Source organism: Peromyscus eremicus, chromosome 17, assembly GCF_949786415.1.
Source record: "Peromyscus eremicus chromosome 17, PerEre_H2_v1, whole genome shotgun sequence".
In the NCBI taxonomy this organism is placed as follows: Eukaryota; Metazoa; Chordata; class Mammalia; order Rodentia; family Cricetidae; genus Peromyscus; species Peromyscus eremicus.
In genome coordinates, this window is record NC_081433.1 from 25,587,536 (window position 1) to 25,615,348 (window position 27,813).

The window sequence follows — 27,813 nt, forward strand, 5'->3', positions numbered from 1 at the left end:
CTCACAGAGATCCGCCTGGCTCTGCCTCCCGAGTGCTGGGATTAAAGGTGTGTGCCACCACCGCCCGGCCTGGAAGTCAGTTTTGACTAGGCTGGCTGGCCAGTGAGCGCCAGGGATTGACTGGCCTCTAAGTACCGGGACTACAGGCACTCACTCATGGGCTCACCTGGCTTTTTATGTGGGGGCTGGGAGTCCACCCAGGTCCATGCACACAGAGCAAGCACTCTACTGACTGAGCCTCGCGGGGTTGCTTCTCGTAGACGATTCAGACCATGCCAAAGCCAGTCTACCTGACTTAAATTAATCCCAGGAAGCCGCTTTGACTGTGAACGGTTTTAAAAGTGGCCTCCAATCTTTGAAATAAGCCTAGCTTTCAGGAAAACATCTGTTCCATTTTGGGGGGGCAGTTCACAAATCTATGCTTATTTTTAATGCCACAGCTACATTTACATGACATTATGCAATGGCCATCTGCCAAGAGAAACACACTTTGGTATTAAATGCCAAGCACATTTGTATAATAACTCAATTATTAAATAGCAACGTTATTAACAGTTGCATGGTGAGCTGGAGAGACGGCTCTGTGGTTAAGAGCACTTACCGCAAGCCTGGCATGGTGGTGTATGTTGCTAATTCCAGCACTTGTGAGGCAGATTCTACATAGAGAGTTCCAGAACAGCCAGGGCTACACAGAGAGACCCAGTCTCAAAAAGAAACAAAGGAGCAAACAGAGAAGAATACTCACTGCTCTTGAAGAGGACTCAGATTCCCAGTACCCACATTGGGGGTTCACAACCATCTCTAACACTTGAAGAGGACTCAGGTTCCCAGTACCCACATAGGGGGTTCACAACCATCTCTAACTCCAGCTTCAGGGGATCTGGCCATTATAGAGTATTACTTTAAGATGTGTTTCATTTGTTTACGCTGTGGAACATTTGTTTAATGATGCAAAGATGTACTGCACTTCTTTATGTTGCATTTGTTTAACTCTGTGAAGCTGTGTTACTGTGCCTGTCTAAAACGTGATTAGTCTAATAAAGAGCTGAATAGCCAATAGCAAGGCAGGAGGAAGGATAGGTAGGACTGGCAGGCAGAGAGAATAAATAGAAAGAGGAAAAGAGAGAAAGAGAGATCAAGGAGCAAGAGAAGAAGGATGCAAGGGGCTGGCCACACAGCCAGCCAGAGTAAGAGAAAGTAAGATTACAGAAGTTAAGAGGATAAAAGCCCAGAGGCAAAAGATAGGTGGGATAATTTAAGAAAAGCTGGCTAGAAACAAGCCAAGCTAAGGCCAGGCATTCATAAGCAATAATAAGCCTCCAGTGTGTGATGTATTTGGGAGCTGGGTGATGGGCCCCCAAAAGAGTGAAAAAACAACATCCAGCACTCTCTTTTGGCCCCCACAGGCACAGCATACATATGGCACACAGACATACATGCAGGCAAAACAGTCACACACAAAAAGTAAAAATAAATTTTAAAACAACAAATGCACGGAAGCAAGCAGGCTTATTCTTTCCTATTTTGTCCCATTTGACGGTTTCTACTGCTCTAAAGTAAACAAAGCTCTTCCCTCACAGTGTTAACTATAGGACTGACATGAAAAGTAACCTCTCACCCATTAGTACTGCAACTGAACACAAACAAGAAAACAGTTTTCACTGCAAAAGAAATGCTTTAGGGTCCTGACCTCTCATTCATGGAAACCATTTTTGGATTTTATTCCACCCTATCTCTACGCAAAATAAATGTAATTGAAAGAAAAAAAAAACACTAAATCTTCAGTCCTAAACCCTTTGTAATTACAAATGGTGAAGGGATACTTAACGAGTCAGAAGTTAAGGACTGTGAGGCTCAGTCACAGAACGGCTCCTTCCTTGAAGTGTGGAGGCTTAATTACAGGCTTCTGCTGGTGTTCCACAGCTGGCTCTGATTGCTCACCATCTTGGATGATCCTGCTGATATAGTTCTTAACTGTTCACAGAGCAATTCACGTGTGCAGGAGGCGAGAGATGCCCACTCCATGATGTAGCGTAGTGATGTGTACCAGTGTCATGTGACTGATTCGGATCATTTGATCGGCCCATTTTCCCCAACAGTGTGCCACTCTTCCTAACCTACACACTAGCAAACTAGAAGCCAATTAAATGGAGGAGCGCTAGGGTCAATTTTAAGGCAACAGAAACCTCCTCAAATACAATTTATAGCCATTTAAAAACAGAAAAATTTAAAAAAGAATTTATTATTGGTATATGTGGGGTATACTTGTAACAGTGAACATTTGGAGATCAGAGGACAACTTGAGGGAGTCGGTTCTCTCCCTTAAAAAAATTGTTTTTAAAGATTTATGTGTATGAGTGTTTTGCCTGCACTTATGTATGTATAATGCTTTGTACACTGGTTCCCACAGAGGTAAGAAGAGGGTGTCAGAACCCCCTGGAACTGTTATGATGAATGGTATGAATGGTTATGAGCCATCAAGTGGGTGCTGAGAACTGAACCCAGTCCTCTGCAAGAGCAACAAGCCCTCTTAACTCTGAGCCGTCTCCCAGACCCCAGTTCATTCCTGCTGTGTTGGTTCTGGGGACTGGACTCAGGAGCCCAGCTCACTCCTGCTGTGTTGGTTCTGGGGACTGGACTCAGGAGCCCAGCTCATTCCTGCCGTGTTGGTTCTGGGGACTGGACTCAGGACCCTAGCTCATTCCTGCCATGTTGGTTCTGGGGACTGGACTCAGGTTGTTAACCTTTACTCACTGCGCCACCTTGCTGGTTTGTAATTTTAAAAAAATTAGTTTGTGTGTGTGTGTGTGTGTATGTGTGTGTGAACACGGGTGGGTCAATGTGTGTCATGGCGGGTGTGTGGAGGTCAGAGGACAATAGGCAGGAGCTGGTCCCTCCTTGCCCCATGTGATCTCAGGGTATGAGTGGCTTGACTCACTGAACCTCCCCTGTAGCCCTTAGTTACCAATGAAAAAGCAAAATATTACAAACAAAACACAAGTATATGATCTCCTTAATACTTCTGTCGAATGGTTAAAATAAAGCCAGAGCTAGCTACCTTTTCAATAGGATTTACTTCATGTACCTTGGTTGGGTACATGGGGAGCCACATCCCCAGCCCACATAGTTCTAACAGGAGTTCCCACAACACGAGGGTGTGCGTGGAAGAAACATCAATTCGAACGAACGTCCCACCTTTTGTAGCCATCACAAAGAGCCCTGGGGTCTAAAGCACAGACCAGTCAATAGTAACCTGCACTCTCTCAGTGGAGGCTCTGCTTACCTGAAATTTCTGAGTCTCGCTGTACTCACTGGAAATCAGGCACAGTTCCAGCCCATTCATCACCACTCAAGATCACAGAGCCTCATGGCACCACTGTTACTATGGTTTCACTTTCCGCTGCAGGTTTGATCTGCTAGCCTGCTTGCTTCCTAGCACATGACTCTCTCTTGATTTTTTAAAAACAGGGTCCCATATAGACCCGTGTAGCCTCGGCCTCTTGATTCTCTTGCCTCAGTTTCTCACCTGCCGAGGCTACGGGCATGTGTTCCCTTGTCCAGCTTTGTGTCACGTTATTAAATGGTTAGTGCACTTCAGAGACTCAACTTTTATTATGAAAACATCCACAAGCTAAGATGGATATTTAAAATCTTTATTGTCTCATCATCAAAAGATTTCTTTCTCTCCACAGCAGAATGGCAATGTCGTGTTGGTGCATATTCATGAAAAACTTGTAAGTAACTAGCCTAGAAACCAGAGATGGGACTGTGAAGCCAGTGTCCTGGTCAGACACACAATGCTGCTGATAAAATTAGTTCCCAGAAAGAACGCAGCTGTTAGAAAAGGAGTCTATGGCCGCGCGCGCACAGCATTGCGTTTGTGAAGGAACAGAAAATGGGGAAGGACCTGAGAAGGAGCCTCCTGCTCCATCCTGATCACCGGCACAGCTCTGACCGTGTGTACACACACACCTCCATCAGCCTTACTCAGTGAGCCACATTTGGTCTAACCCACAAATGGCACAGCCACACTGCTTCCCATCTCCCAGCCAGCGGTAATCCAACATGGGTTAGGTCAAACAAAACACAATCAAAACTGCAGCTTTGGGCATCTTTAAGGAAAATTTAGCTGAACAGATTTCGTATGTGGTCCCATTTTCCTTTTTGAGAAATAAAACCCTAGAAAACAACAAAAGACAGTTGTCATGGTTACTCATTTTCAGCTAAGGGCAGAACACTTCTCTTTATATAAGCAGGCTGAAGAAACGTACAAACGTCCTCACAAAATACTGTCGGATCAACGCGAACATTTTCACAGCCAGCTCTTGAGTTACGTACTGAGAATCGAGGACGCGAAGGACCGCTACGGTTTGGTCATGCCTGGCCACTTTGGGAAGTTTTTGGTCGGGTTTGAGTTTGAAGCTGTGACACAGCTGGATTTGGCTACTCTGTATTAATTCATACAACAAATACCTTTACAACAGCAGATCTATCGTGATGAAACCAGACCTCAACTAAGAGGTATCAGGAAGCCTGTCTTAAGTGTTTTTGAAATACACACGCTCTAACCTCTGGGGACTGCTCCTCTCACGGTCCGAGTCCTATAACTGTCTGTCCCTGGATTACCTGCAAGACTAACAAGTCACTTGTGAATCGAGTCAAGGCCTTGAGGGGGAGGGGGCACTCTGAATGTATGGCGTAGCAATCGTTTTCCTAGTAGTCAAACATTTCTAGATGCTATTAAACTATATTTGAAAAGATCTCTGACAATATATACAATGTACAAAATAAGTTAGGAGGAAGCGGGGGAGTTTTTGAGTATCTACAATGCAAACACATGACTGTCCCATGCATGTCCATGTCACCCTCCGAACCACGAGAGGCTGACAGAAGCTCAGACTTTGTCACTTATAAACAGAAGTGGCATTCAAATGGCCGAATTTCAGCTTTGCTGCCTCCCACACAGCAACGCACTTGCTTTGACAGTAATACACACAGATATAAACTGTATCCCCAGACTTGTTTTACACTTGTACCTCAAAGTTTAACATAAATTCTAACGATTGGGGAGACAAGCACTCTTTTGTAGCAATTCCATAAAATAATTTTCAATTCACAAAACACTTGTCTACTCATAAAACCAGCAACCCTTATGGAGGGCATGGGCAGTATTACTCGGCCCCCCTGAGGTATAAATGCAGCTGTCTGTGCACTGAGTAAATAGTGGATAAGGTATGTCAACGCTCTGGATGGTTGCATTCACCTGGGAGTGATGGCATCCTGACTGAATGGAAACTAACATATATATATATTTATAATGGAGATTAACTGATTTTTAGAGAAACTATGTACTTTAGCCCATAATACAGCCAGAAGTTCTGAATTCCTAAACCAATGCAAATGGTTATTACATCTTAAAAAGGTTTAACATTGCATACTGATTTAAAAACAACGGAATGGGGAAAACACGTGGGTATTTTAGAATCAGCAGGACACCATGGAAAGCAGTCTAGAGAAGTGGGAAACCAGTGAAGCTTTTCCAAAAGAGAAAATCCTTTTAATCCTTAGCAAGTCCCCGTGGAAACAGGAGGCGTACAAGAGTGAGAAGGGAGCACGTGGGACACCCCCGGGGGCTCGCTACACAACTCAGCGTCCCGGGCCCCATCTCCCGGGCGCGGACGGCCAGCAGGCGACAGAAGTCCATGTGACGACAGTTCGTGGCTCTTCTCACCACTGCTGCCAGCTGAAGTCGTCGTTGCTCCCGAAGACCAGGAAGAAGCCCAGTATGGTGGCGAAGATGACTGTGTTTCCTGTGAGGACGAGTGCGCAGGCTCCCCACTTGATCTGCGGAAGGAAGGGAGCAACCGTCAGCCGGTGCGCAAGGCGGGGGCCACGGGGGCCACGGGGGCCACGGGGAGCCACGCATCGCTCTGTGCACTGGCCAATCACAATCTGGCTTGTAATGGCCATCGAGGTACAGCACTCGACACTCTCCTACAGTGTTTTTATTTGCACTGATTGATTGAAAAGTAGAGAGTAAGGGGGTGGATCATTATTGCGGAACAAGCTTAGCTTTGATCATGACCGTCAGAGCTTCGTCTGGCTCTGTCTGCAGTGCTGAGGGTCCACCCCAGGGCCCTGTGCATTTAGGATGCACCCTGCCCCTGAGGTGGGACCCTAGGACCATACAGGATTCTACAGCTAGGGCTTACAAAGGAAGCTGATTTTTCTTAGTGAGTCTAAGAATCTTGCTAGAGCAGAGACGGAACCCTAAGCGCCGGCGATGAAAACATACTGTGCTTTCTCTGAAAGCGGCAGAGTGCGGAACAGCCTCCATCACACCTGAAGTGTGGCTCTGCCCTTCTCTCAGGGGAGGAGGTGTGGCTCTGCTCTTCCTCCTCCTTCACACTTTCCCAGCTGCAGACAACAACTGACTCATACTTCCATGCTTTAGGTCAGTGGTTCTCAACCTGGGGGACAGGACGCCTTGGAAGTTGTCCAACAACCCTTTCAAATGGGTCGCATATCAGCTAGCCGGCATATCAGACATTTACATTGCGATTCATAACAGCAGCAAAATTACAGTTAGGAAGTAGCAACGAAATAATGTTGTGGTTGGGGGTCGGCACAGCATGAGGAGCTGTATTAAAGGGTGGCAGCAGCAGAAGGTTGAGGACCACTGCGCAAGGTCTCACAGGGCAGGCCCGCGGTGCTCAGCACTGGTGAGTTGGTTAAGGTGCCCTTTCTACTGCAGACCCAAGCCTTGCCCTCCAACAGTTTCACCCCGGGAGCTGAGGTTTAAACCTGTCCTCTCCATCCTAATGCCTCACGCCTCTTTTTTTTACGTGACGGAACTTGGAAGAAAAGCAACGAACAGTCTGACCGAGAAACGTTCGCAGAATAGGGCAGCTCACCAGATTTGCTCTGGCAAATACGACGGGGAGCCCAAAGGCCGAGACGACGACGCCCGTCGTGAGGAATATGGCGAGCTCCTTGCAGGCGCTGCTCATGGCGTCCGTGTCGTCCACCAGTCTCCTGGCTACGCAGTACGGGATGGGGGAAAGGACGTAAAAGAAGAGGACGAAGAGGGGCCAGTATTCGCTGGAAAAGAAAGAGGGGTCAATGCAGGTCTTGTCGGCCATGACCCTTCCCAACACACGAAATACGCTCTTGCTTAAAGACCAAAGGACAGCGACAGGGTGTCATCCAGGCTGCAGCTGCAAACAAGGCCACCAGCTCATGTGGGAATTTCAGTCAATTTACCCCTGTATTCCATTGTGGCACACTACTGAAAAGGTCTGCTGACAAAATGCTTTATGAAAGAATGGCCGAAATGTAAAAAAACAAAAACAAACAAACAAATAAAACCACTTTAGCTTAATAAGGAGGCATACTGAAAATAAGAATATTTACACAAAAACTTTTAAAATTAAAAGTCCATGCTATGGATGACATCCTACCTCATCATCATGTTAAAACACCCATGCTTCCTTTAATTGAAACCAAAATACAGGGCACTAGCTGAAAACAGCACTGTACAACATCATTTTTAGTTCGCTGTTAACCAGGCTGTGCTGATTTCATTTTCTGGCTTTGGGAACTGTGGTGGGGGGAAGCTGTGTGAAGGGGACAGACAAACTCCTTCCACCTCTTTGTCATGTTCTAACAGTATATTAAAAAAAAATTACAAGAAACAAATGGTCTTTAAAACCGACAAGCTTAACCACACACACAGTGGAGATCTGCTGGAACTATCTGTTATAGTTTCTTCTTTTGAAAAAGATTTATTTTTATGTATTTTGCATGAATATGGGCATTCAATACCCAGGAGGCCAGGAGAGGGTGTCATATCCCCTGGAACTGGAGTTACAGAGGGTTGGGAGGCACCATGTGGGTGTTGGGAACCAAACCCGGGTCCTCTGGAGGAGCAGCCAGTGCTCTTAAGCCCTGAGTCGTCTCTCCAGCCTGTTGTCTTTTCCTTAATCTTTCCCCAAGCATTTGAAGAGAGCAAAATTTTTTAAGGGGAATACGTGCTTAAGAAAAAAAACTCAAACAATACAGAAATACAAAAAAATTAAGACCAGAAGCTTTCCAACCCCCTGCTTTTTTTTTTTTTTTTTTCAAATCTTTCTAAGGAGCTTGTGGACCCTCTACAATCCATACGAATTTCACCAAGGTAAAACTATATAATAGCATTTACAGATTTACAGCCCTTCCTCGTTCCTTAAGGTAAATTAATATTGTCATTCAAGGATCCACGATAATTTGTTTTTGGGTATGTGTATGTTTGTATGAGCACACTAGTGTGTGTGCATGGGTGTGCATGGGTGCTGGTATGAAGGTCAGGGAACAACCTTGGCATGTGTATGTTTGTATGGGCGCGTTAGTGTGTGTGCATGGGTGCTGGTATGAAGGTCAGGGAAAGATCTTGGGCATTGTTCCTTCCCAGGCACTGTCTACTTCTATTTGAGACAGGGTCTCTCCCTGGCCTGGGACCTGCCAATCAGGCCCGGCTGTCCCCACCTCCCTGGCACTGGGATTACAAACCCACAACGCCATGCTCTGCTTTGGCACATGGGTTTGGAAATCAGTCCTCACACTTACACAACAAGCACTTTACTTTTTTACATTTTACTCTCTTCAGCCTCTGCATTTTAAGTGTGTGTGTGTGTGTGTGTGTGTGTGAATGAGGGTGCTCATGTGCCAGTGTATGGATGTCAGAGAACAATCTTGCGTGTGAATTCTTACCTACCACATGGTCTGAGACAGGGTCTCTGCTGTTGTGTATACCAGGCTATTTTGGCCTGCAAAGCTTACAGAGTCCGTCTCATCGAGGAACACTGGGGTTACAGACACATGCTACTACACTCAGCTGTTACATGGATTCTGGGGATTTGAACTCAGGTCCTCACATTTCTGCAGCAAGGGCTCCATCCACTATACCACTTCTCTCACCCCATAATTTAGCTTTGGATGGGCATTTGTGAAGTCACCAGTTTTCCATTTATGCTATTATAGACATGGCGGCTGTGAACAGCAATATTCTTAGCCAACTACATGTACCTTTGCAAATGTTTGCAAGTGGATTTGTATGAAGATTTCTAAGAAGGGGAAGGCCAGTTCCATGAACTACAAGATACAGGCAAACTAGTTCCAAGAAACAGCAACTACTCACTTCCTAAACCCCTGCCCGACTGTGTCCCCAGGTACCTAGCAGCGCCTGTCCGCCCACACCCTTTATCTTTACCAGTAGAGATCCTGTAGTGTTGAGTGGGATTTAGGATGATTTCATGTGCTTGTCAGCGACACAATCCTCTCTCCGTGTCGGTGGTCCACTTCTACTCATTTGTATTTTTAAAACTAAGTTAATTAAATATTAATTTTAAAAGTTTTCTCAACTGGACATGGTGACGAATACCTGGAATCCTGGAACTTGGCAGAATGGGGCAGGCTGACTGTGAGTGAGGCCAGCCTGGGCTACGCAGTGAGACAACGTCTCAACAGAAAGGAGTTCTTTCTATTCTAGGGAAAGGAATCACCTACACCGTGTCTTCAGTCGGCTGTGTTCAGAAGCCGACTCTGTTATTTTCTGTAATAAGATCTTTTAGATTTTGTTGGAGTATTATGTTGGGCAGTAGGGCCGACCTGCTGTCACCAGGCCATTACAGAAGCAGGTCATGGCCAAAAATCTCTCTGCCCTGGCATTCTAGTATCTTTATAGTGATGATTTTCAGAAGAGGATTGGGTTTGGTAAATGAACATTTCCCGGCATTACTTGTATAGTAGAAAACAAAGCATGCTAAAAACTTTAAAAGCAGGAGAATTTTACCCTTACACACTCAAAGAGGAAAAACAAAACCATTACGTACTTGTATATTGGAAGGGCACATCCAAGCATCAAAAACATCAGCCCGATTGCTCCTCCAAACGACAAGCTAATTAGAGCTGTAAAGAGACAAAAGTCCAGAGAGCATGATCAGTTAGAGTGTGGTTCACTCCACGCCAGTCTGAGCACCACATGGATCCCAGAAGTAAAACACACTCTGCCTCCCCTCTAAATTCGGGCTGCTAAAAGTGAACCATGCCACACTGGGAAGAGTGGCTCATGCCTGGTAATCTCAGAGGCAGGAAGATTATAAAGGTCAGCTTGAGCTACATCTCGATCTCAAAAAAACAAAACAAAATGTGAACTGTCTTCAAAACTGCCAATTACATAGTTTCAGAACAAGCTTCTCTGGCATCCTCAAAACAAAACAAAACAAAACAAAAGTGTTAGAGGTTGAGCACCCGCCTTAACCCTTTGAAAGGCTCTGAAATAGGAATGTCAGCCAGGCCTGGTGACACGGGACTTTCATCCCATCTCTAGGAAGGTAGAGGGAGGTGGAACTCTGGTCTACATAGTGAGTTCCGGGACAGCCAGGGATACATAGTGAAACCTTGTCTCAAACAAGCCCCCGCCCCCATTGTGTACATTCAAATATTACCAAATCAGGGGAAATCCAAGAGCTGAAATGTATTTGGTTCCAAAAACGCCCAATAAGGAATACTTAACCCGTATATCAGTTTAGACCTACTGCTAACACATACCATACACTCCAATTACCAGTTCCATTTCTCAGGACCATTAAGGCACACATGAGTTAATGTGCCCCCCCCAAACATTTTATTCAATCCATACATGAGTGAAGCACTTGCCACACAAGACTGATGCCACACAAGACCGATGACCCAAGGTCAATTCCTGGAATCCACCGAGAAGTGGAAGGAGAAAAATCAACTCGCTAAAGTTGTTCTCTGACCTCCACAGGCACCGCACACAATAAGGAAGGAGGGAGGGAGGGGAGCCAGGCATAAAAGCCTCACCAAAACAGAAACACAAAGGGAAGGGGGGGGGGCACGAAGAGGGGGAGGGAGGGAGGGAGGGAGGGAGGGAGGGAGGAGAAAGCCTCAGCAAAACAGAAACACAAAAGTCCACACAAAGGGAAGTGGGGGGGGGCGGGGAAGGAGGGATGGAGGGAGGGAGGGAAGAGCCTCACCTCAACAGAAATAAAAAAGCACAGAACTGAAAGATAAATTGTCCAAGGGTATGTGTGGTTAATTTATGATGATGTGGTTTTTCTTTTTCACTATTTTTAGACAGGGGCTCACTGTACAACCCTGACTGGCCTGGACTTTGCTATGTAGACCAGGCTGTCCTCAAACCTGTCTCTGCCTCTTAAGTGTTGCTACTGTTATTTTTTTTTTAAGGAAGTGAAACAGTTACTATATAGACTTCACAGTAACAACTTGTCTACAGTTAATTACTGTAATCAATTTTGTTAGTCTTTTTAAAATACCTGACTTTAAGTTTTTCTAAACAATGTATTTATTTTTATTTTATGTGTTTTGCCTGCATGTGCATCTGTAAGGGCATTGGATCCCCTGGAACTGGAGTTACAGACAGTTGTGAGCTGCCATGTAGATGCTGGAAACTGAAACCGGGTCCTCCGGAAGAGTAATCAGTGCTCCCAACCACTGAGCCATCTCTCCAGCCCCGATTTTGTTAGTCTTTAAACATGTTACAGAAGCAGAGTTGTTTTGTTCCCGATTTCCCAAATCCGAGGAAATCTGTAGGGTAACAGTCCAGCCTGACGTGGACGTGGTACCACCGTCTTAGCACAGAAGGAGGTGGATGCGTCCCATAGTCAGATACACTTCTCCCCACACACGGCTGGTGTATTTTAAAGTGAGCAACGACTTGATTATATATAATCAACGACCTAGATTTCAACCGAGAGAAAAACAATCTATTTAACTTGTACATTGCCTGCATTTCTGCATCCCCAATGCTAAGAAAATGACTTGGTAAGATTACATTTCTCATTTGGATTTATTTTTTTCCTGTGTGTCCTTGTGCAGGGCAGAGGGCGACTTGCAGGAGCTGTTCTTTTTTCCCACCACATGGGTTCTGGGGACTGAACTCGGTCATCAGGTTTAGAGGCAAGCATTCTTTCTTACATGTGAAACCATCTCACAGGCCCAGAGAGTAACTTTTTAAAAACCGGTATGGTCGGGGCTAGAGAGATGGCTCAGGGGTTAAGAGCACTGACTGCTCTTCCAGAAGCCCTGAGTTCAATTTCCAGCAACTCACAACCATCTATAATAAGATCTGGTCCCTCCAAAAACCCACAAAAACTGGTATGGTCTAATTTTTTTTTGTTGTTTTGTTTTTCGAGACAGGGTTTCTCTGTGTAGTTTTGTGCCTTTCCTGGAACTCGCTTTGGAGACCAGGCTGGCCTCGAACTCACAGAGATCCGCCTGGCTCTGCCTCCCGAGTGCTGGGACTAAAGGCGTGCGCCACCACCGGCCGGCGGTATGGTCTAATCTTAACAGAAAAGTTAAAATCCAAAAGCTAAGTGAAAATCTAAAATTTCCCAAGTAAAAAAACTACAGCATACAAATGAAAATTAGTGACAAGGGGTCAGACACCACTTAAAACTATGGACAAGATGGCCGTTGACATTGTCTTGGCCAACTGGGAGCTGGCTGGGATGCTGAATACAACATGAGTCAGGTTGCCATGACACAGTGTACTCAGTTATTAACGTCATTATATTTTATATTTCCAGTGACTGTGGGGGAAAGGCAAAGAAATGTTTGTGTTGTTTTAAACAGAAACAGCCTTTCAGGTTTTTTTTTTTTTTTTTTTTTTTTGGTTTTTCGAGACAGGGTTTCTCTGTGTAGCTTTGCGCCTTTCCTGGGACTCACTTGGTAGTCCAGGCTGGCCTCGAACTCACAGAGATCCGCCTGGCTCTGCCTCCCGAGTGCTGGGATTAAAGACGTGTGCCACCACTGCCCGGCTGCCTTTCAGGTTTACATGGAATGCAGTAACTACAGGAGACCCCTGAGTTCCCCTTTTGCCCCCGTGGACCTGACTACAGTCCCTGCCTGGATCACACAGGCAGTCACGTCCTCTTGGCTTCTTAGACCACTCTTTCCTATTCTGGAAACCGGTGGCTACTTCACCTACAAGACCTCTGCATGTTTAGCGTCCTACCTCAGAGTTTTCTTTCATTCAGGAAATCGTGATTGATGTCAAGCATACATCGGGATCTCCCTGGCTCCCGTAAGCCCCCGGAGCCCATGTTCCTGACCCACTCTGTCTCTCTTCTAGCTTATTACTGCTTTTCCTTCACATCTCCTCTCAAGCATCTCAGAGCCGCACCAACTCTGCTACTGTATTTATGACTTATTGGTTTACAGAGGGGCTAGGGACCAGCTCCGTGGTACAGTGTTTGCCTGGTGTACACAAGGCTCTGGATTCAACCTCCAAGGACTGCTGCATGAATAAACAACACTCATTTACTCATACAACAAACGCACGAAGCACTCAATTGTGCCACATGTCCCTGCTACTGAAGACAGCAACGAGGCGGGAGGAAAAATGCTTTCACTTTCATGGTGCATACATTCTAGTGGGAGAATTAAGCAGGCTTTTAAATCATCCCGTTTTACTTACTGGGTGCTATCTGTGTGCACATGCTGATGAGCCACTTGGCCACCCCGTAAAATAATAAATGACCGAGTGCGGTGGTGCACTCTGGTAATCCCTGCCTTGGGAGGTGGAAGCAGGAGGGACTGGGAGTTTAAGGCCAGCTTTGATTATATACTGAGTTGAAGTTTAGGGCCAGCCTGGGCTACTTGAAACCCTACCTCAAAAATGAATAAATCAATAAACAAGCAAACAATGAGTCTGCATCCATATTACGGCTGCCGAGTGAGTCTGCCTTCTCACCTCCGAATTTTCACTTCCTTAACTGTTTTGTCCTCTGAACAGGATTATGTGTCCATGGGCATTATTTATTGCAAAACGGGAGCCCTCTGAAGATGAATTTCTGTTCTATTGATCTCTGTATCCTCGGGGTTTTGTGTAGTGGCCGACATACAGCGGGCACTCGGTGAACACCTAACAAGGGATTAAGGAGAAAGTGAGAAACAACTGTTCTGTTTGCTGAGTAAACATGAATTCTGGAAGCAGCTAAAGATTTAGAAAACAAATGGCCAGAGATGAGTAGAAGCAGGCAGGGGAAGGGTGGGCACGCAGGTGGCCTGAGAAGGCATGTCTGACGAGCCAGCAACTGAGCAGAGTCAAGGGAAGACGTCAGAGGTGCAGGTGTGTGCTGGGGCCTTCAACTGCATGTGGGCCCCTGCTCGGTCACCACAGCTGCGATTCCAAACCGAGTCCTGTCATCTTTCCTTCCCAAGTGTTCCTCTTCTGTTTCTGACACCACGGCCCAGCTTTAACACTCAGTAATACTGCGGAATGAACGTAGCCAGTGGAGCACGAAACAGGGGAGGGAGGAGGCCAACATCACGGAGTCCTGGCCTCTGCTGGCCACTAGCTGGGTACCTCAATAACTTATCTAACTCGGTTCTTCTTTCTAGAAATGAGAAGGACTGTATAGAAAAAGCAAGTGAGTCCCTAAACACTAAAGAGACTATTCTGAAGAAAGACATTCTGAAGAAAAACCACGTCTACTCTCTGAAATGCAGCTACCAAATAGCTAAGCACGCCACTGTAAATACTGTATGCAAGACAGAGAATGTATCCAGAAGTCATTTGGGATAACCTGTTCTACTGGAGGAAGCAAACATCAGAGTTCGAGTTGATTGATAGACCACACAGCAAGCTTCAGGCTAGCCTGGGCTACATGAGACACCAACTAACCAACTAGTCGACAAACCACCACCATGACCACCATCAAAAACCCCACTGTTTGAAACACCAAATAAAACAAAATCTAAAGCTAGGTATGGTGATCCACACTAGGCACTCGGCAGGGTGCGGCAGGAGGACTGAGGTTGAGGACAGCCTGTGCTACATAATTAGTCCCAGGCCACGGCGGCCTACACATCAAGGTGCTCTAAGGAAAGGGAAAGAAAAAGGATCACCCGTGCTTAGTTCTGGTTTTTTTTTTTTTGTTTGTTTGTTTTTTGAGACAGGGTTTCTCTGTGTAGTTTTGGTGCCTGTCCTGGATCTCGCTCTGTAGACCAGGCTAGCCTTGAACTCACAAAGAACTCTGCCTCCCAAGTGCTGGGACTAAAGGCGTGAGCCACCACCGCCTGGCTAGTTCTATTTCTTAAGAGTTGGTGTGCTCAGAACCAAAGTTAGAGCCTAGAAATGTTTCCTTTCCCACAGAAATTCCTGTTACTTGTGTCTTAGGATGTGAAACTTTCTAAGTCGCATGTTTTGTTTCCCACATTGAAACAAGTTAGAAGTAGATGAAAGACTTGCATGCAGTCAACAACTGCCCCCCTACAGGAGACAGGGGAAACATTGTAAGTCAGACAGGAAAAAAAGTCTGTCTTTAGAAAGTGTGTTTACAGTCATCTGAGCAAGAGGAAGCCCCAGGGCCTTAATGTGTCTGAGGTTAGCTCTACTCTGTCACAAAGAATATACATTTAGATTCTTTTTAAAAAAATTATTTTTTAGCTGGGTGGTAGTGACATAGGCCTTTATTTCCAGCACTTGGAAGCAGAGGCAGGTGGATCTCTGGGAGTTCAAGGCCAGCCTGGTTTATACAGCTAGTTCCAGGGCAGCCAGGGCTACACAGAGAAAAACTGTGGGAGGCCAGCTCCCACCTTTTAAAGGGTTCCTATGAGGAGGAGAGAGAAATAAGAGAAATAAGAAATTTGTAGAGAGAAAGATAGCAGAGAGGAGACAGACATAAACACAGGATAGCTTCAGGAGGACCTGGATCAAAATGCACCGGACCCTTCTGTCTCTTCAAAAGGGCTTTTTATAACAATGCTAAGGGGCGGGGCAAAAGACCTCCCCCTTGCTAGATCAAAGCATAGCAAGCCAAATGCAGACCCTTCCAAACACCTGGTAACCACACTGGTGGGCCAATCATTCTCCTATTCAGCTCTGCTGGGTAAAGAGAGTTCAGATCTCGCTAGGAAACCTCTGTGGGTCTCCACAAAAAAAACAAACCAAACAAACAGAAGTTTAAGTGTACAAGTGTTTTGCCTATATGTATGTATGTCCATATATATATATATATATATATATATATATATATATATATGCACCATGTGTATGCCTGTGTGGGAAGACACCGGAAGAGAGTGTTGGATCCCTGCAGCTGGAGTTACAGTTACTGGCAGCACCCAAACCTGGATCCTCTGCAAGTGTAGCAAGTGCTCTTAACTGCTAAGCTCCAGCCTCCAACAGTTATTATAAAAGAAGATACATATTCTTTGAATACATTCTTTACAAAATTTTTTTTTGTTCATTGGTGTTTTACCTGCCTGTATGTCTGTGTGAGGATGTCAGAGGCCCTGGAACTGGAGTTACAGACAGGTGTGAACTGCCATGTGGGTGCTGGGAATTGAACACGGGCCCTCTGGAAGAGCAGCCAATGCTCTTAACTGCTGAGCCATCTCTCCAGCCCTTTGAATACATTCTTAATTGTTCCTGTGAAGAGCAGAGGCTGAGCTAATGTGGGGAGGAAACAGTAGAGACGCTTTTTCTTGAATAGCAGGGCTGGGGATATTGGTGTGGGGATTCTACATGTGTGTTCTTTGTCACAGAGCAGAGCTGCACAGCTGTGTGCCTTCCAAATCCAGCAGGAGAAGTGCTTACCACCAAGAGACGCCACTGTGCAAAATTTACCCCTTAAAAAAATAAAAACAGAGCTGGGCGGTGGTGGTGCATGCCTTTAGTCCCAGCACTCAGGAGGCAGAGCCAGGTGGATCTCTGTGAGTTCGAGGCCAGCCTGGGCTACAGAGTGAGTTCCAGGAAAGGCGCAAAGCTACACAGGGAAACCTTGTCTCAAAAACCCAATAAACAAACAAACAAACAAATAAAAAAACATTAAAAAAAACCCAAAAAAATAAAAACAGGGCTGGACATGGTGGCACAAACCTTTAATCCCAGCACTCTGGAAGCAGAGGCAGGTGGATCTGTGAGTTGAGGCCAGAATGGTCTACAGAGAGTTCCAGGACAGCCAGAGCTACACAGAGAAACCCTGTCTTGGAAAAAACGAACACACAAACACCCCCCACCCCCCAACCAACTAAAATAAAGCTGAGTTTAATGAAGAGAAAAGGAAAGAGCCAATGAGAAGCTTATTCGTGTCGTAGCAGGTGCCCATGACCCTAGGAAAAAGGCTGAGGCTGTGGGTTCCAGGTCAGTCTGGACTACATAATTTCTCAAGAAAGCAAATACACAAAACTTTAAAGACTTTATTTAAAAAAAAAAACACCCAAAAGATAAGTTTCCAGCACTGAAACACACTTAAAACACAAGCTCCTACTACTGATACTGTATGAATACTGTAAGAAAATTATTTCAAAATTTTTGAATTAAAATAAATAATTCAAAATATTTATTTTAGTATGGGTGTGTTTGTATTTGTGCCAGTGAGGTGCCTACTGGGCTGGAGTCACCAGGCTTTTGTGAGCTACTGGGTGGGGGTGCTCCGTTCTGAACTTAGCTCTTCTGTTAGAGCAGTAAGCACTCTTAACTGCTGAGCCATCTCTCCAGCCCATAAAATTACTGATGCATTTACTTATACAGGATCCAACTCCTTTTCAACACTCACATATGAAAAAGCAAGTCCTGTGGAACTGTTTGGGGAATCAAGATACTCTAGGGTCATATTTCTATGCATTCAATATTCAATATTTAAAAGATGTTCAAATGCAACTGTAGGGGACCAGCCCCTACATTTATCTACCCCAGGGACGCTTGAGAAATGAGGGATAAGAGACTTAGTTAGAAATAAAGAGGAGAGAGAAACGTCTGATCCTTATCCACCCGCCCAGAGCTTGATTCCAAAGGTCTATTTATAACAATGCCAAGGGGTGGAGCTAGTTACAGTCAAGTGTAGACCCTTACAAACACCTGGTACCCAGGCCTGTGGTCCAATCAACCTCTTATACAGTCCCGCTGAGTACAGCCACTAGGAAACCTAAGTGAGCTCCAACATACAATTGCATGTGACATCTCATCTCTTAAGTCATTACAGATAAAGGCTGGTAAGAGTAAACAAACTGCTCAAAAGTGCTCCCCAAACCAGTAATGTTTCTTCAGTCTTATGACACTGGCAACCAGGTGGCTTATTTTATATAAACGGTGTCCTCCAGTGACACACCAGTAAGGTAAGAACTCATACAGTAACTGAGTGATGCAACATCTGAAAGATGAAACAGGAGTGTGGTTTCTACTCCCAAAGCCTCGAGGCCAGGGATGGAACAGCCCAATTACCTAGCAAAAATTCTCCAGAGACAAGATGATATGGTTCTGTGATTCCAAAGACATAGGTGAAAGGGTCAAGTTCCCCAGGCTGGGAGTTAGCAGAAAATACAATTTATCACAATGTAACAGGCAACCGGCTTAAGAAATATGCGATGGTCTCTACAGCTACACTCCTTGATATAAGGGCAATACAAAGGCCAACAAAGAAAAATCTAGATGGACAATCATAAGTTTAAAACCCATCGAAATCTTTAAAAAGTAAGTAAAATTCCGTCGGACTCACTGTCACCAGATTAACATTACCCACATTTGGAGAATCACAAAGCTATTTTCTTGCTAAAAGAGTCCCTCATTAACGACAGTGAAGAATTGGGAAGAGGGACACGGGCAACATCCTAAAAACGGCAGCATTTTACAATAACTTCCGTTCACATTAGGATTCGAAAGGGTCTATTACAGTTCAAAAAGAGATCTGAAAGTATCCTAGTTGCTCAGATGACGAGGCTCTATATGGGAAACGAAACGTTTTTCAGAATAAACAAGATAGGAGAAAAAGTGTGACCCTGGGAAAAAGCTCAACCAAAGTCGCCCCTTCCAGCGAGGTGGGAGGCATCCCTAGCCAAATGTTTACTTCCTGCTCGGCGACACTCTTCTACAATGCAGGTCAAGAAATCAAAGCGATCTGCTGATAAGTAAACAGAAAACTTTGCTTCTAAGCCCTGGGGCAAGACTACCGAGCAACATTCCCTCTCTCCAAAGAATGCAATGAACAAGTGAACTTTCATCAAGGTGTTAAGTTACCTTATCTTTAAACACACACAAAACTACAGAAGTGTCAACGTGCAAATTAACTGTGGGGGAAAGGAAGCCAGGAGCACGCACTTTGGGCTAGCATCCGGGCTCTGCTGCACCGTACAAACACCGAATTATCAAGATGCATCCGATGTAGAGGCAAGGAAGGGAAAGATGGTGCACCGGGATCCCGGGAGTGGATGCAGACAAGAGCCCAGGCTTCGGAGGGGACCGCGCTCTTGCCTCGGGTGGGGAAACTACACCGATTTGCCGGGGGCCGGGCATCCCTCCGGATCGCAGCCCTCCATGGCTCCGGGTGCAAACTCGCGCACAGCGCTCGGGTGGCCGGCCGGGCTGCCCGGCTCTGCTCTGGTCCAGGAGCGGAGCGCGCCGGCTGGAGGAGCCGAGGCTGGGTCGTCCCCACGCCGCCCTCGCCCTAACCCCCGCGCCCGCCCCCCCGGGGGCCCCCGCGGCCCGCGCCCCAGGCCCACCTTTGATGCCCGCCATGGCGGTGACGTCGCTCCTGGCTCCACGACCCGGGCGGTGGCCGGGAGACCCGAGACGCGCGACGGCGGCCAGACAACACCCGGAAGTGCACGACGCAGCACTTCCGCCGGCGGCTCGCGCTCGCGCGGGGGCGTGGGGGGCGCGCGGGGCCGGTTCGGGGGCCCGCCTTCCTTGGGCGCCGCGGGACCGGCTGCGACGTGCCGGGTGGGCCGGTCGGTGGGTCCCATCAGGCCCGGCAGACAGCGCCCGCCCCGAGTCCCCGCGGTGCCATGAAGACGCCGGGCGATGTCTTTGCAGGGAAAATCGTTCTGCACGGTTCTGCACGGTTCTGCACGGCGAGCCCGTTTCTCCTCACCACCAGCCAGTCTGTGACTCGGGAAATGGGTGGTCTCTGCCTCTCTCCTTGGGTTCCTACATAGATGGGGCCTCTGATGAGAACCATCCCTCCCTCCCCCGATTTGGGCGCAGCGGGCCGAGTCATGGAATCGGGGGCGATCGTTGACAGATGCATCCTCTTGGAAGTCTGTGAAGATCGCTCTCTTCTTGGTGACAAAAGGGATGGGCGGCGGGGCGCCCCCGCGGAGATCCAATATATCTTTGTATGTTCCCCACATATATGCTGGGGGAACCGGGTAGGCATTGGGATGAGCAAAGCCAGGTGTGGTTTCTGCTCTAGGGTTGTTTGCAGACTAAAAAGGGAGAATACTCAAAATAAATAAGTGCAACGAAGATAATCGCTAGTAAGAAGAATCTCCACTCCAAAATATACCACTGTGGCATAAAAGGTTACTTTAGCTGAAATTAAAAAAAAAAAAAAAAAGACACAGGGAGGAATTGGCTGCTCACTTTTCTGTACGAAAGCAGAGCATAAGTTTCTCCTTGTAAAGGTAACAGGAACTTCCCCGTGTTACATAAAAAAGATATTTGCAACACAAATTTTCCCATTTGTAAATATTTTCATTTCTGAGGAAGAGACAGCTGTCTCTATAAGCAGCACCAATTGGAGTCTGCAGAAATGTTACAAAAATAGCCTTTATTAGTTGGTTTCCCCCTGCAAGCCCACACTTCTCTCATTTAGTCATTTCTCCTTTGTTAAAATGCGGTCTAGGCTCCCAGACCCAGCCAATTGGGTTTTCCCTTCTTTGGAACCTTGCTAGGCCGGTGAAGTACACTTTTCCCTTTAAATCTGCCTTATGGCTGCTTACTATGCAGATCTCAGCCGTGGAAGCTAATTAAGACAGCAGAGGAAACCTTTATCCTAGGAATATCCAGGAAGTAGGAAAGGTTAGTCCCTTGGTTTGATCTGACATTTCTCTTAATGGAAACACAAGGTTGGTTGGTTTGTGTGTGTCTTGGGTGTGTGGAATAGGTAGGGTGTGCACTTTGCCTACAAATGGTACAGGGAGCTTGGAAAGTTGGGGAGAGGAGGAGCTATTGGGTTGATCAGGGTTGTGGTAGTGCCTATCTAGGAACTCCTGGAATTTGTACCTGCACAGACTGAAAGGCAGTCACCCTATAAATTTCATTGAGGAGAATTGAAACTGGGAGGCAGGAGCACCTGGGCATATTAAAATCATATCAGGGAAACCAGGTCCAGGAATTTATGGGACAGAAAAGATTGTGGAAAGAGTATAACTCTGGCCTGAACCCATAAAGTGTTGGATACTTAACACTGTGATTGTGGAAAGAGAATAACTCTGGCCTGATCCCCATAAAGTGTTGGATAATTATCACTGCGATGACCTGGCTCTATCGAAGCCTATCATAGCATACCTGGTGTATATGTCAAGGTCCAAGGACTTCCTGACTCTGTTCCCCACTGTTGACCCAGCCTACTCCACTGTCTGCCTGTCTGCCTATTCATCTGTTGGGCTCTGGACCTGATCCTCCATTTCCTGTTCTCGACCCAGCTGGGCTTGTTCACATTGCAGATGATTTCTGTGGCTTCTTTCTTGACCCCGACTTCCACCAACACTGGTCTGTCCCAAGTCTTAGCAATACAAACGCGGTCTGCTCCTGAACCTCTTGAGCTCTGCTTCAGTCTCTTTAACATGTCTTCATTCTGTAACCCATGCATATGTAGAGAGACACATAAGTGTATGACTGTATGCTGTATGAGTTAATGTTAGTCATTAAGATTGGAATAAAGAACTTGAATTCACCTAGCCCAAGGTATCAAAGTAGGCAGAGTTTATGGAAAATTACTGCCATTGAAATCACTAAACTTGGGTTGGAGAGATAGCTGAGTGGTTAAGAGCACTGGCTGCTCTTCCGGAGGACCCAGGTTCAATGCCCAGAACGCACATGGGTGGCTCACAACTGTCTGTAACTCCAGTTCCAGGGAATCCGACATACATGCAGGCAAAACACCAGTGCACACGAAATAACAAATGAATCATTAAAAAAAAAAGAGATCACTAAACTTTGTGAATGTATTATTAATTCAATAAAGTCTGACTTTTCCACATTTTGGAAAGACCCAAAAGTACTCATCTATGTTTCTGGCAGTGTGCACTCCGGACATAAACTTGTGGAGAAGTCCCTGATCCCATTTTAAATGTCACTACTATACCTGCTCTGCTTTTCTTCCGTGGCGTTGTGTCTTCGAAAGCAGGGATGGTTGTGTGCACGTTGCTGGTCAGTGGTGATGACTGCGGTTGGAAAGTGAGAGAGGTTCACGCTGAAGGCTTGTAGCTTGGCTCCGAGGAAATGCATTTACAAAGTACTTTGTGAGGTAGCTTCCGGAAGCTCCTGTGCTTAAATTGTATTCCCTAATTTATTTCGAATACAAATGGACGGAGTATTAGATGTCTTGAATGACATCACAGGGAGAGTCAGACTGCTTATGTGGTCAGAGGGTTCTGTCTGCTTTTGCTCCCATAGTCACAGAATTAAAGGACATTGCCCTCCTTTCGTTTCCCAGGAAATTCGGTCTTTGTAGCAAAAATGCAAACAAAACAAAACACAGCACACTGCAATAACCACTTAAATGTCTATTTGGGTCTCCTGATAATGTCTGAGAAACAAAAACCAACCAAACAAAAAACCAACCCACAAATCACCACTCATCACTCAAATGACTAATTTGGTTTCCTATATTGCCTAGAGAGCAGAAATTTGAGACCTTAAAACTGGTGTTTTCAAATGTATTCAAATATCACTTATAAAAACTCTTCGGGATGCTTTTTGTTTGTTTGTTTTGTTTTTGTTTTTTGAGACAGGGTTTCTCTGTGTAGTTTTGGAGCCTGTCCTGGATCTCACTCTGTAGACCAAGCTGGCCTCGAACTCACAGAGATCTGCCTGGCTCTGCCTCCCGAGTGCTGGGATTAAAGGCTTGCATCATGACTGCTCGGCTTCGGGATGCTTTTTTAAACTCCCAGTTCTATTTGACAGTATTGGAATTAGAAACTTTTGTGGACAAAGCCCAGAAATCTAAAATGTTAAGATGCATCTTAAATGATTGCCATGCAAACTATGGCTTGAAAATCATTGTCCCCCAAAGGGAAGAATGTTAGGAGCTTTCTGAGGTTTTTCAAGCAATTTCTTTGTTTGCTAATATTGTATGGTTAAGTGTTCTTTAAACAGGACCACATAGTAGTGAATCCTCGTTACCTTTCATGACTTCCTAACCTCCGAAATTAATCCTCAGAGATGGGTATGAGGAAAGACTTCCTGATTGGGCAAATGCTGTGTCTCTAGTTCTTTAGGATATGTTTGACTGGGGCTGGACAAGATGGCTCAGTGGTTAAGAGCCCTTGCTGCTCTTGTAAAGGAAGGATCTGGGCCGGTCCCCAACACCCACACAGTGGCTTACAATCATTTGTAGCTCTAGTTGCAGGAGATCCAATGCCATCTTTTAGCCTCTGAGTACACCAGACACACATATGGTGCACGAACATACACGCTAGCACTCACATGTATTCACAAACAATCCTTTAAAAGAGATAGATCTATTACCCTGTTCATTACTATGAGCTGACCAACTCAGACAAAGAACAGAGAATTTTTTAGTTTTTGTTCAAATAACTTTTATTATGGAAAATTTAAATACTGTTTATGAAAAGTACCAACAATAGTAGAGTGAACTCCTTTTTTTTTTTTTTTTTTTTTTTTTTTAGTTTTTGGTTTTTTGAGACAGGGTTTCTCTGTGTAGGTTTGCGCCTTTGCTGGATCTTGCTCTGTAGACCAGGCTGGCCTCCAACTCACAGAGATCTGCCTGCTTCTGCCTCCTGAGTGCTGGGACTAAAGGTGTGCACCACCACCGCCCAGAGTGAACTCCTATATACCACGAGCATAGTGAACTCCTAGATATTACGAGGTACTTTGGTTCTCAACAATCGATTAATGTTGGTTTATTTATTCTCCTTACCCATGTCCCCTCTTCCATATAGTTTTTCTTCATTTTATTATGAAGTACATTCCAGATATACTTCATCGTGTGTGTGTGTGTGTGTGTGTGTGTGTGTGTGTGTATGTGTGTGTGTGTGTGTGTGTGTGTGTGAGAGAGAGAGAGAGAGAGAGAGAGAGAGAGAGAGAGAGAGAGAGAGAGGGGGAGGGAGAGAGAGAGGGAGGGAGGGAGGAATGGTTGATTTACAACTGGTGAGTGAGAATTTTCTAACACTATGTGGGATTTCTGGCACCTGAAGTGTAGGGTAGCTGTATATCCTTAGTCCTGAACTGATGAGTTCTGACTCCATCTCCCAGCAGACCTATCAGAACTGAAATGACGTTTAGGACAGCAGAGTGGTGTCCAGTTGAGAACTGTTTGCTGCGTAGACAGATTCTTCCATAACACATTAGGTCACAGAGATGTTCTACACTGTGCCAGTGGAGAGGAGGAAAGTACCCCTCCCTCCCCAGCTCCACCTGGCTTCTAAGAGGATCTTATCTAACAATTCTCTTTATTATGGCAATACCCAGCACATCAGCTGCTTTCTTCCTCAGGGCACCCATTATTTATTTGGCTCCTTTCCCATTAGACTATAAATTAGGACACCCTTTCATGTTTTAAAGTCGCAGTCTAGAACTAGAGAGGGTACATAATGGGGGCTCAAAGAGCAGAAGTTTTCCCGTAAAGGCAATTAGGTGATTCTACACTGCAAAACCCCAAGGCCACTTTTACTCTTAACTTCAAATTTCCAGCAATAGTGGCCATTATTGACCATTTTCTCTTTCAACTACCATATTGCTACTTCCCCTTTTTGTTTTCTTCCTTTATACTGTGTGTGTGTGTGTGTGTGTGTGTGTGTGTGTGTGTGTGTGTGTATGTATGTATGTATGTAGTGGGTACGGAGAGGCATACTCTGTGTGTGTGTGTGTGTGTGTGTGTGTGTGTGCACGTATGTATGTATGTATGTAGTGGGTACGGAGAGGCATACTGTGTAGAGGTCAGAGGACAGCTTTATGTGAGTTTCTCCTTTCACTTTGATATGGTGTCCTGGCTTTCTTTTTTATGGCTGTGATTATAATATTCTGACCAAAAGCAACTTGAGGAGGACAAAGTTTATTTTATCTCGTAGCTCACAGTTTCTCACTGAGGGAAGTCAGGGCAGGAACCTGAAGGCAAGAACTGAAGCAGAGGTCGTGGAGGAACACTGCTGACTGGCTCGATCTCCAATGGCTTGTTCAGCCTGCTTTCTTAGACAACCCAGGACCACCCCACCCCCCCCACCCCCCCCCCCCACCCCCCCCCCCCGCCCCCGTGAACTGGGCCCTTCCACACCAAGAAAATGTTCCTACAGATTTGCCTCCAGGCCAATCTGATGAGGTTCCCTCTTCCCAGATGACTCTAGCTTGTGTTGACAAAAAGAAAAAAACACCCCAAAAAACCCAAAACAAACAAACAACAAACAAAAACCAAACAAACACCAAACAAACCACAAAACAAAAACAAAAACAAACAAACAAACAAAAACCCCACCATATAGGTGTCAGGGATCAAACTCCAGACTTGGTGGCGAGGGCCTCTATCCGTTGAACCACTTCCCTGTTCTGCTTGCTTCCTTTCTTTACCAGAGATTATTTTTGAGGTTATTTCTAGGATCGTCTACTCAAGATAGAAACAGCAGTACTCTCAGAGCTTGGGCCTTCCCGCCTTCTTTGCCTTGTCTAAATTTTACGACTACCTGTCTCTTTCTATATTAGTAACATAACCAGACTTACATTCGCTTTGAACGCTGGGTGTGGCTATCTTTTGTCTTCTTGGTCTTCCAGCTTGGATGCTTAACACTCAGCTCAGATTCAACCAATTAAGGCAGCGATGAAGGGGCTGGGCACCCATCCGCAGGGGGTGGGCACCCATCGGCAGGGCGGCACTCACCAGGGTCGTTCCAGCACAGCGCAGGGCCGGCCACTAGCAGGAATGACAGCAGGGCGCAACAGCGGGCAGCGGGCAGCTTTATTATTTTTGGGGTGTTTTAAGGTTGCTGGGTTCCACTCAAACCTTCTCATTTTGTTCTAATCCCCAGAAACTTACTTTGCCCTTGCCTGCCTCTCTCATGCCTCCTATTTACAATTTACAAATTCTTCATGGCATCTACACTACAGCACCCACCTGGTCCGTACTGATACATGTGTAAACTGCTCAACCTAAAAAGGCTGAGTGGATGATTGACAGCTCCTCAAAACATAGCGGGGAGCGGGGGTGGGGGTGGGGGTGGGGTGTGGGTGGGGTGGGGCTAATCCACCGCGCCCCAGGCTAGGTTAGACCCCTGCTTTTTTTTAAAAAAAAGGTGAGTTCTTTCTTACCATTCACGCCTCAAGCTTCCAAGTAATTTCCAGAATTTGTCTCTGGTGCTTATTATCTTGTTATATTTTTGATAACAAATTTACTACTACTTATTATTTTTAGTTTGTCTTTGCGCTACATCATCCTAAGTTTCCCGAATACAAGGACCTTGTTATTTCCCATGGCTAAAACAGGGGCTGTTTTATGTTACTTTTTATTTTATTATAGTAGGCATTCAACATGTATTTGTTGAATGAACGCATCCAAGAATCCTCAGACTCGCAGGATTTCAAGTGCAGAGAAACGTTTCACTCGGGTGGTGTGCAAAGGTTCTGAGTTCGGAAACCACAATGCCATTCCGTTGGTACCTTTCACCAGATTCCTATCGGACAGGGTACTAGAACACTAGTCCTAAGCAGGACGTCCTTTGTGTATACGTCTTACTACTTCCTTGATTTCCCTTCCAGAAAGTTTTTAGCCTCTTTTTGTTGTTGTTGTTGGTTTTCGAGACAGGGTTTCTCTGTGTAGTTTTGGTGCCTGTCCTGGATTTCGCTCTGTAGACCAGGCTGGCCTCGAACTCACAGAGATCCGCCTGCCTCTGCCTCCCGAGTGCTGGGATTAAAGGTGTGCACCACCGCCCGGCAGTTTATAGCCTCTTAAACTGGGGTAGCATCGCACAAACCGAACCTTCCGGAACTTTCTGGCACTTGCCAACCAGACACAACGCGCCTGACCCGGTCTGAGCCTAGACTCCGCCCACGCGACAGCACCCCGTCTGGCCCCGCCCTCAAGGAGGCGGGGCCCTGGGGGTGGGGCAGGACGCGGCCAATCACGGACGCCAACGTGCCGCAGCGGCAGTGACGTCAGAGTGGCGCAGGTCGCAGAACGGGCGAGCCGCGCTGCCGTCCGTCGGTTTCTCTCTCGGTCGCGGGTTCCCCGGGTCGCCGCGCAGCGGCGGGAGCACTTCCGCAGCGGATCTCGGGCCGCCGAGCGCCGTCTTCACCCAGCGCCATGGCCGTGGTCGCTGTCGGCCGCCCGGGAGCCGCGCGCCGCCCGCTGTTGCGCCTGCTGTCCTTCCTGCTAGTGGCCGGCCCTGCGCTGGGCTGGAACGACCCTGGTGAGTGCTCGCCCTGCGGAGGGGTGCCCACCCCCTTCATCGCTGCTTTTCTGACCGGTTTCCTCCGGTCTGTCCTCTCCTGGCTCCTTGGCTTTTCTGTACCCATCCTGGCTTCTTTGATTTTTTATTTTTTATTTTTTTCCCGGAGTGGGCGAGGCGCACGATTCTGTTTTTGAAAGTTCCTTTCTCCAGGTCCTGGACTCTGGGCCGCATCCCCGAGTCCTGATGACAAGTTAGACCCTCACCTGCGCATCTTGTCTTGTTATCACGACTGTTTGATGTCATCGTCTCCCACCGTTGTCATGGCTGCCTGTTGCTATGGCTCGTAGTTACCATGCCACCAGCAGTCTCTGAGTCATGCTTAGGAGCCAGGACCACAAACTTGGGAATTCTGGATTGTATTGATTGGTTTTTGAAAACAGAAATCCC

General features: G+C 46.3%; 2 protein-coding genes across 4 annotated transcripts in view; one reads left to right on the top strand and one right to left on the bottom strand.

Moving 5' to 3' along the window:
- Positions 1 to 3,639: 3,639 nt before the first annotated feature.
- Positions 3,640 to 27,677, bottom strand: Leprotl1 (leptin receptor overlapping transcript like 1). Of its 3 annotated transcripts, XM_059244238.1 has the most exons (5): positions 27,630 to 27,677; positions 22,113 to 22,191; positions 9,870 to 9,945; positions 6,915 to 7,101; positions 3,640 to 5,844 (listed from the first exon to the last, which is right to left on the bottom strand). In XM_059244238.1, exons 3-5 carry the CDS (start codon positions 9,905 to 9,907, stop codon positions 5,728 to 5,730), a joined length of 342 nt encoding a protein of 113 aa, XP_059100221.1. In that variant the 5' UTR covers positions 9,908 to 9,945; positions 22,113 to 22,191; positions 27,630 to 27,677; the 3' UTR covers positions 3,640 to 5,727. The 3 variants fall into 3 exon arrangements, with proteins under 3 accessions (XP_059100221.1, XP_059100222.1, XP_059100220.1); XM_059244239.1 differs by lacking the exon at positions 27,630 to 27,677 and having other exon boundaries at positions 22,113 to 22,296; XM_059244237.1 differs by lacking the exons at positions 22,113 to 22,191; positions 27,630 to 27,677 and adding an exon at positions 19,525 to 19,626.
- Positions 27,148 to 27,813, top strand: part of Saraf (store-operated calcium entry associated regulatory factor) — a 29,960-nt gene continuing 29,294 nt past the window's right edge. The window contains exon 1 of the mRNA XM_059244236.1: positions 27,148 to 27,384. Coding sequence (XP_059100219.1) covers positions 27,279 to 27,384 — 106 coding nt within the window. The 5' untranslated portion in view covers positions 27,148 to 27,278. The remainder of the gene's footprint in view (positions 27,385 to 27,813) is intronic.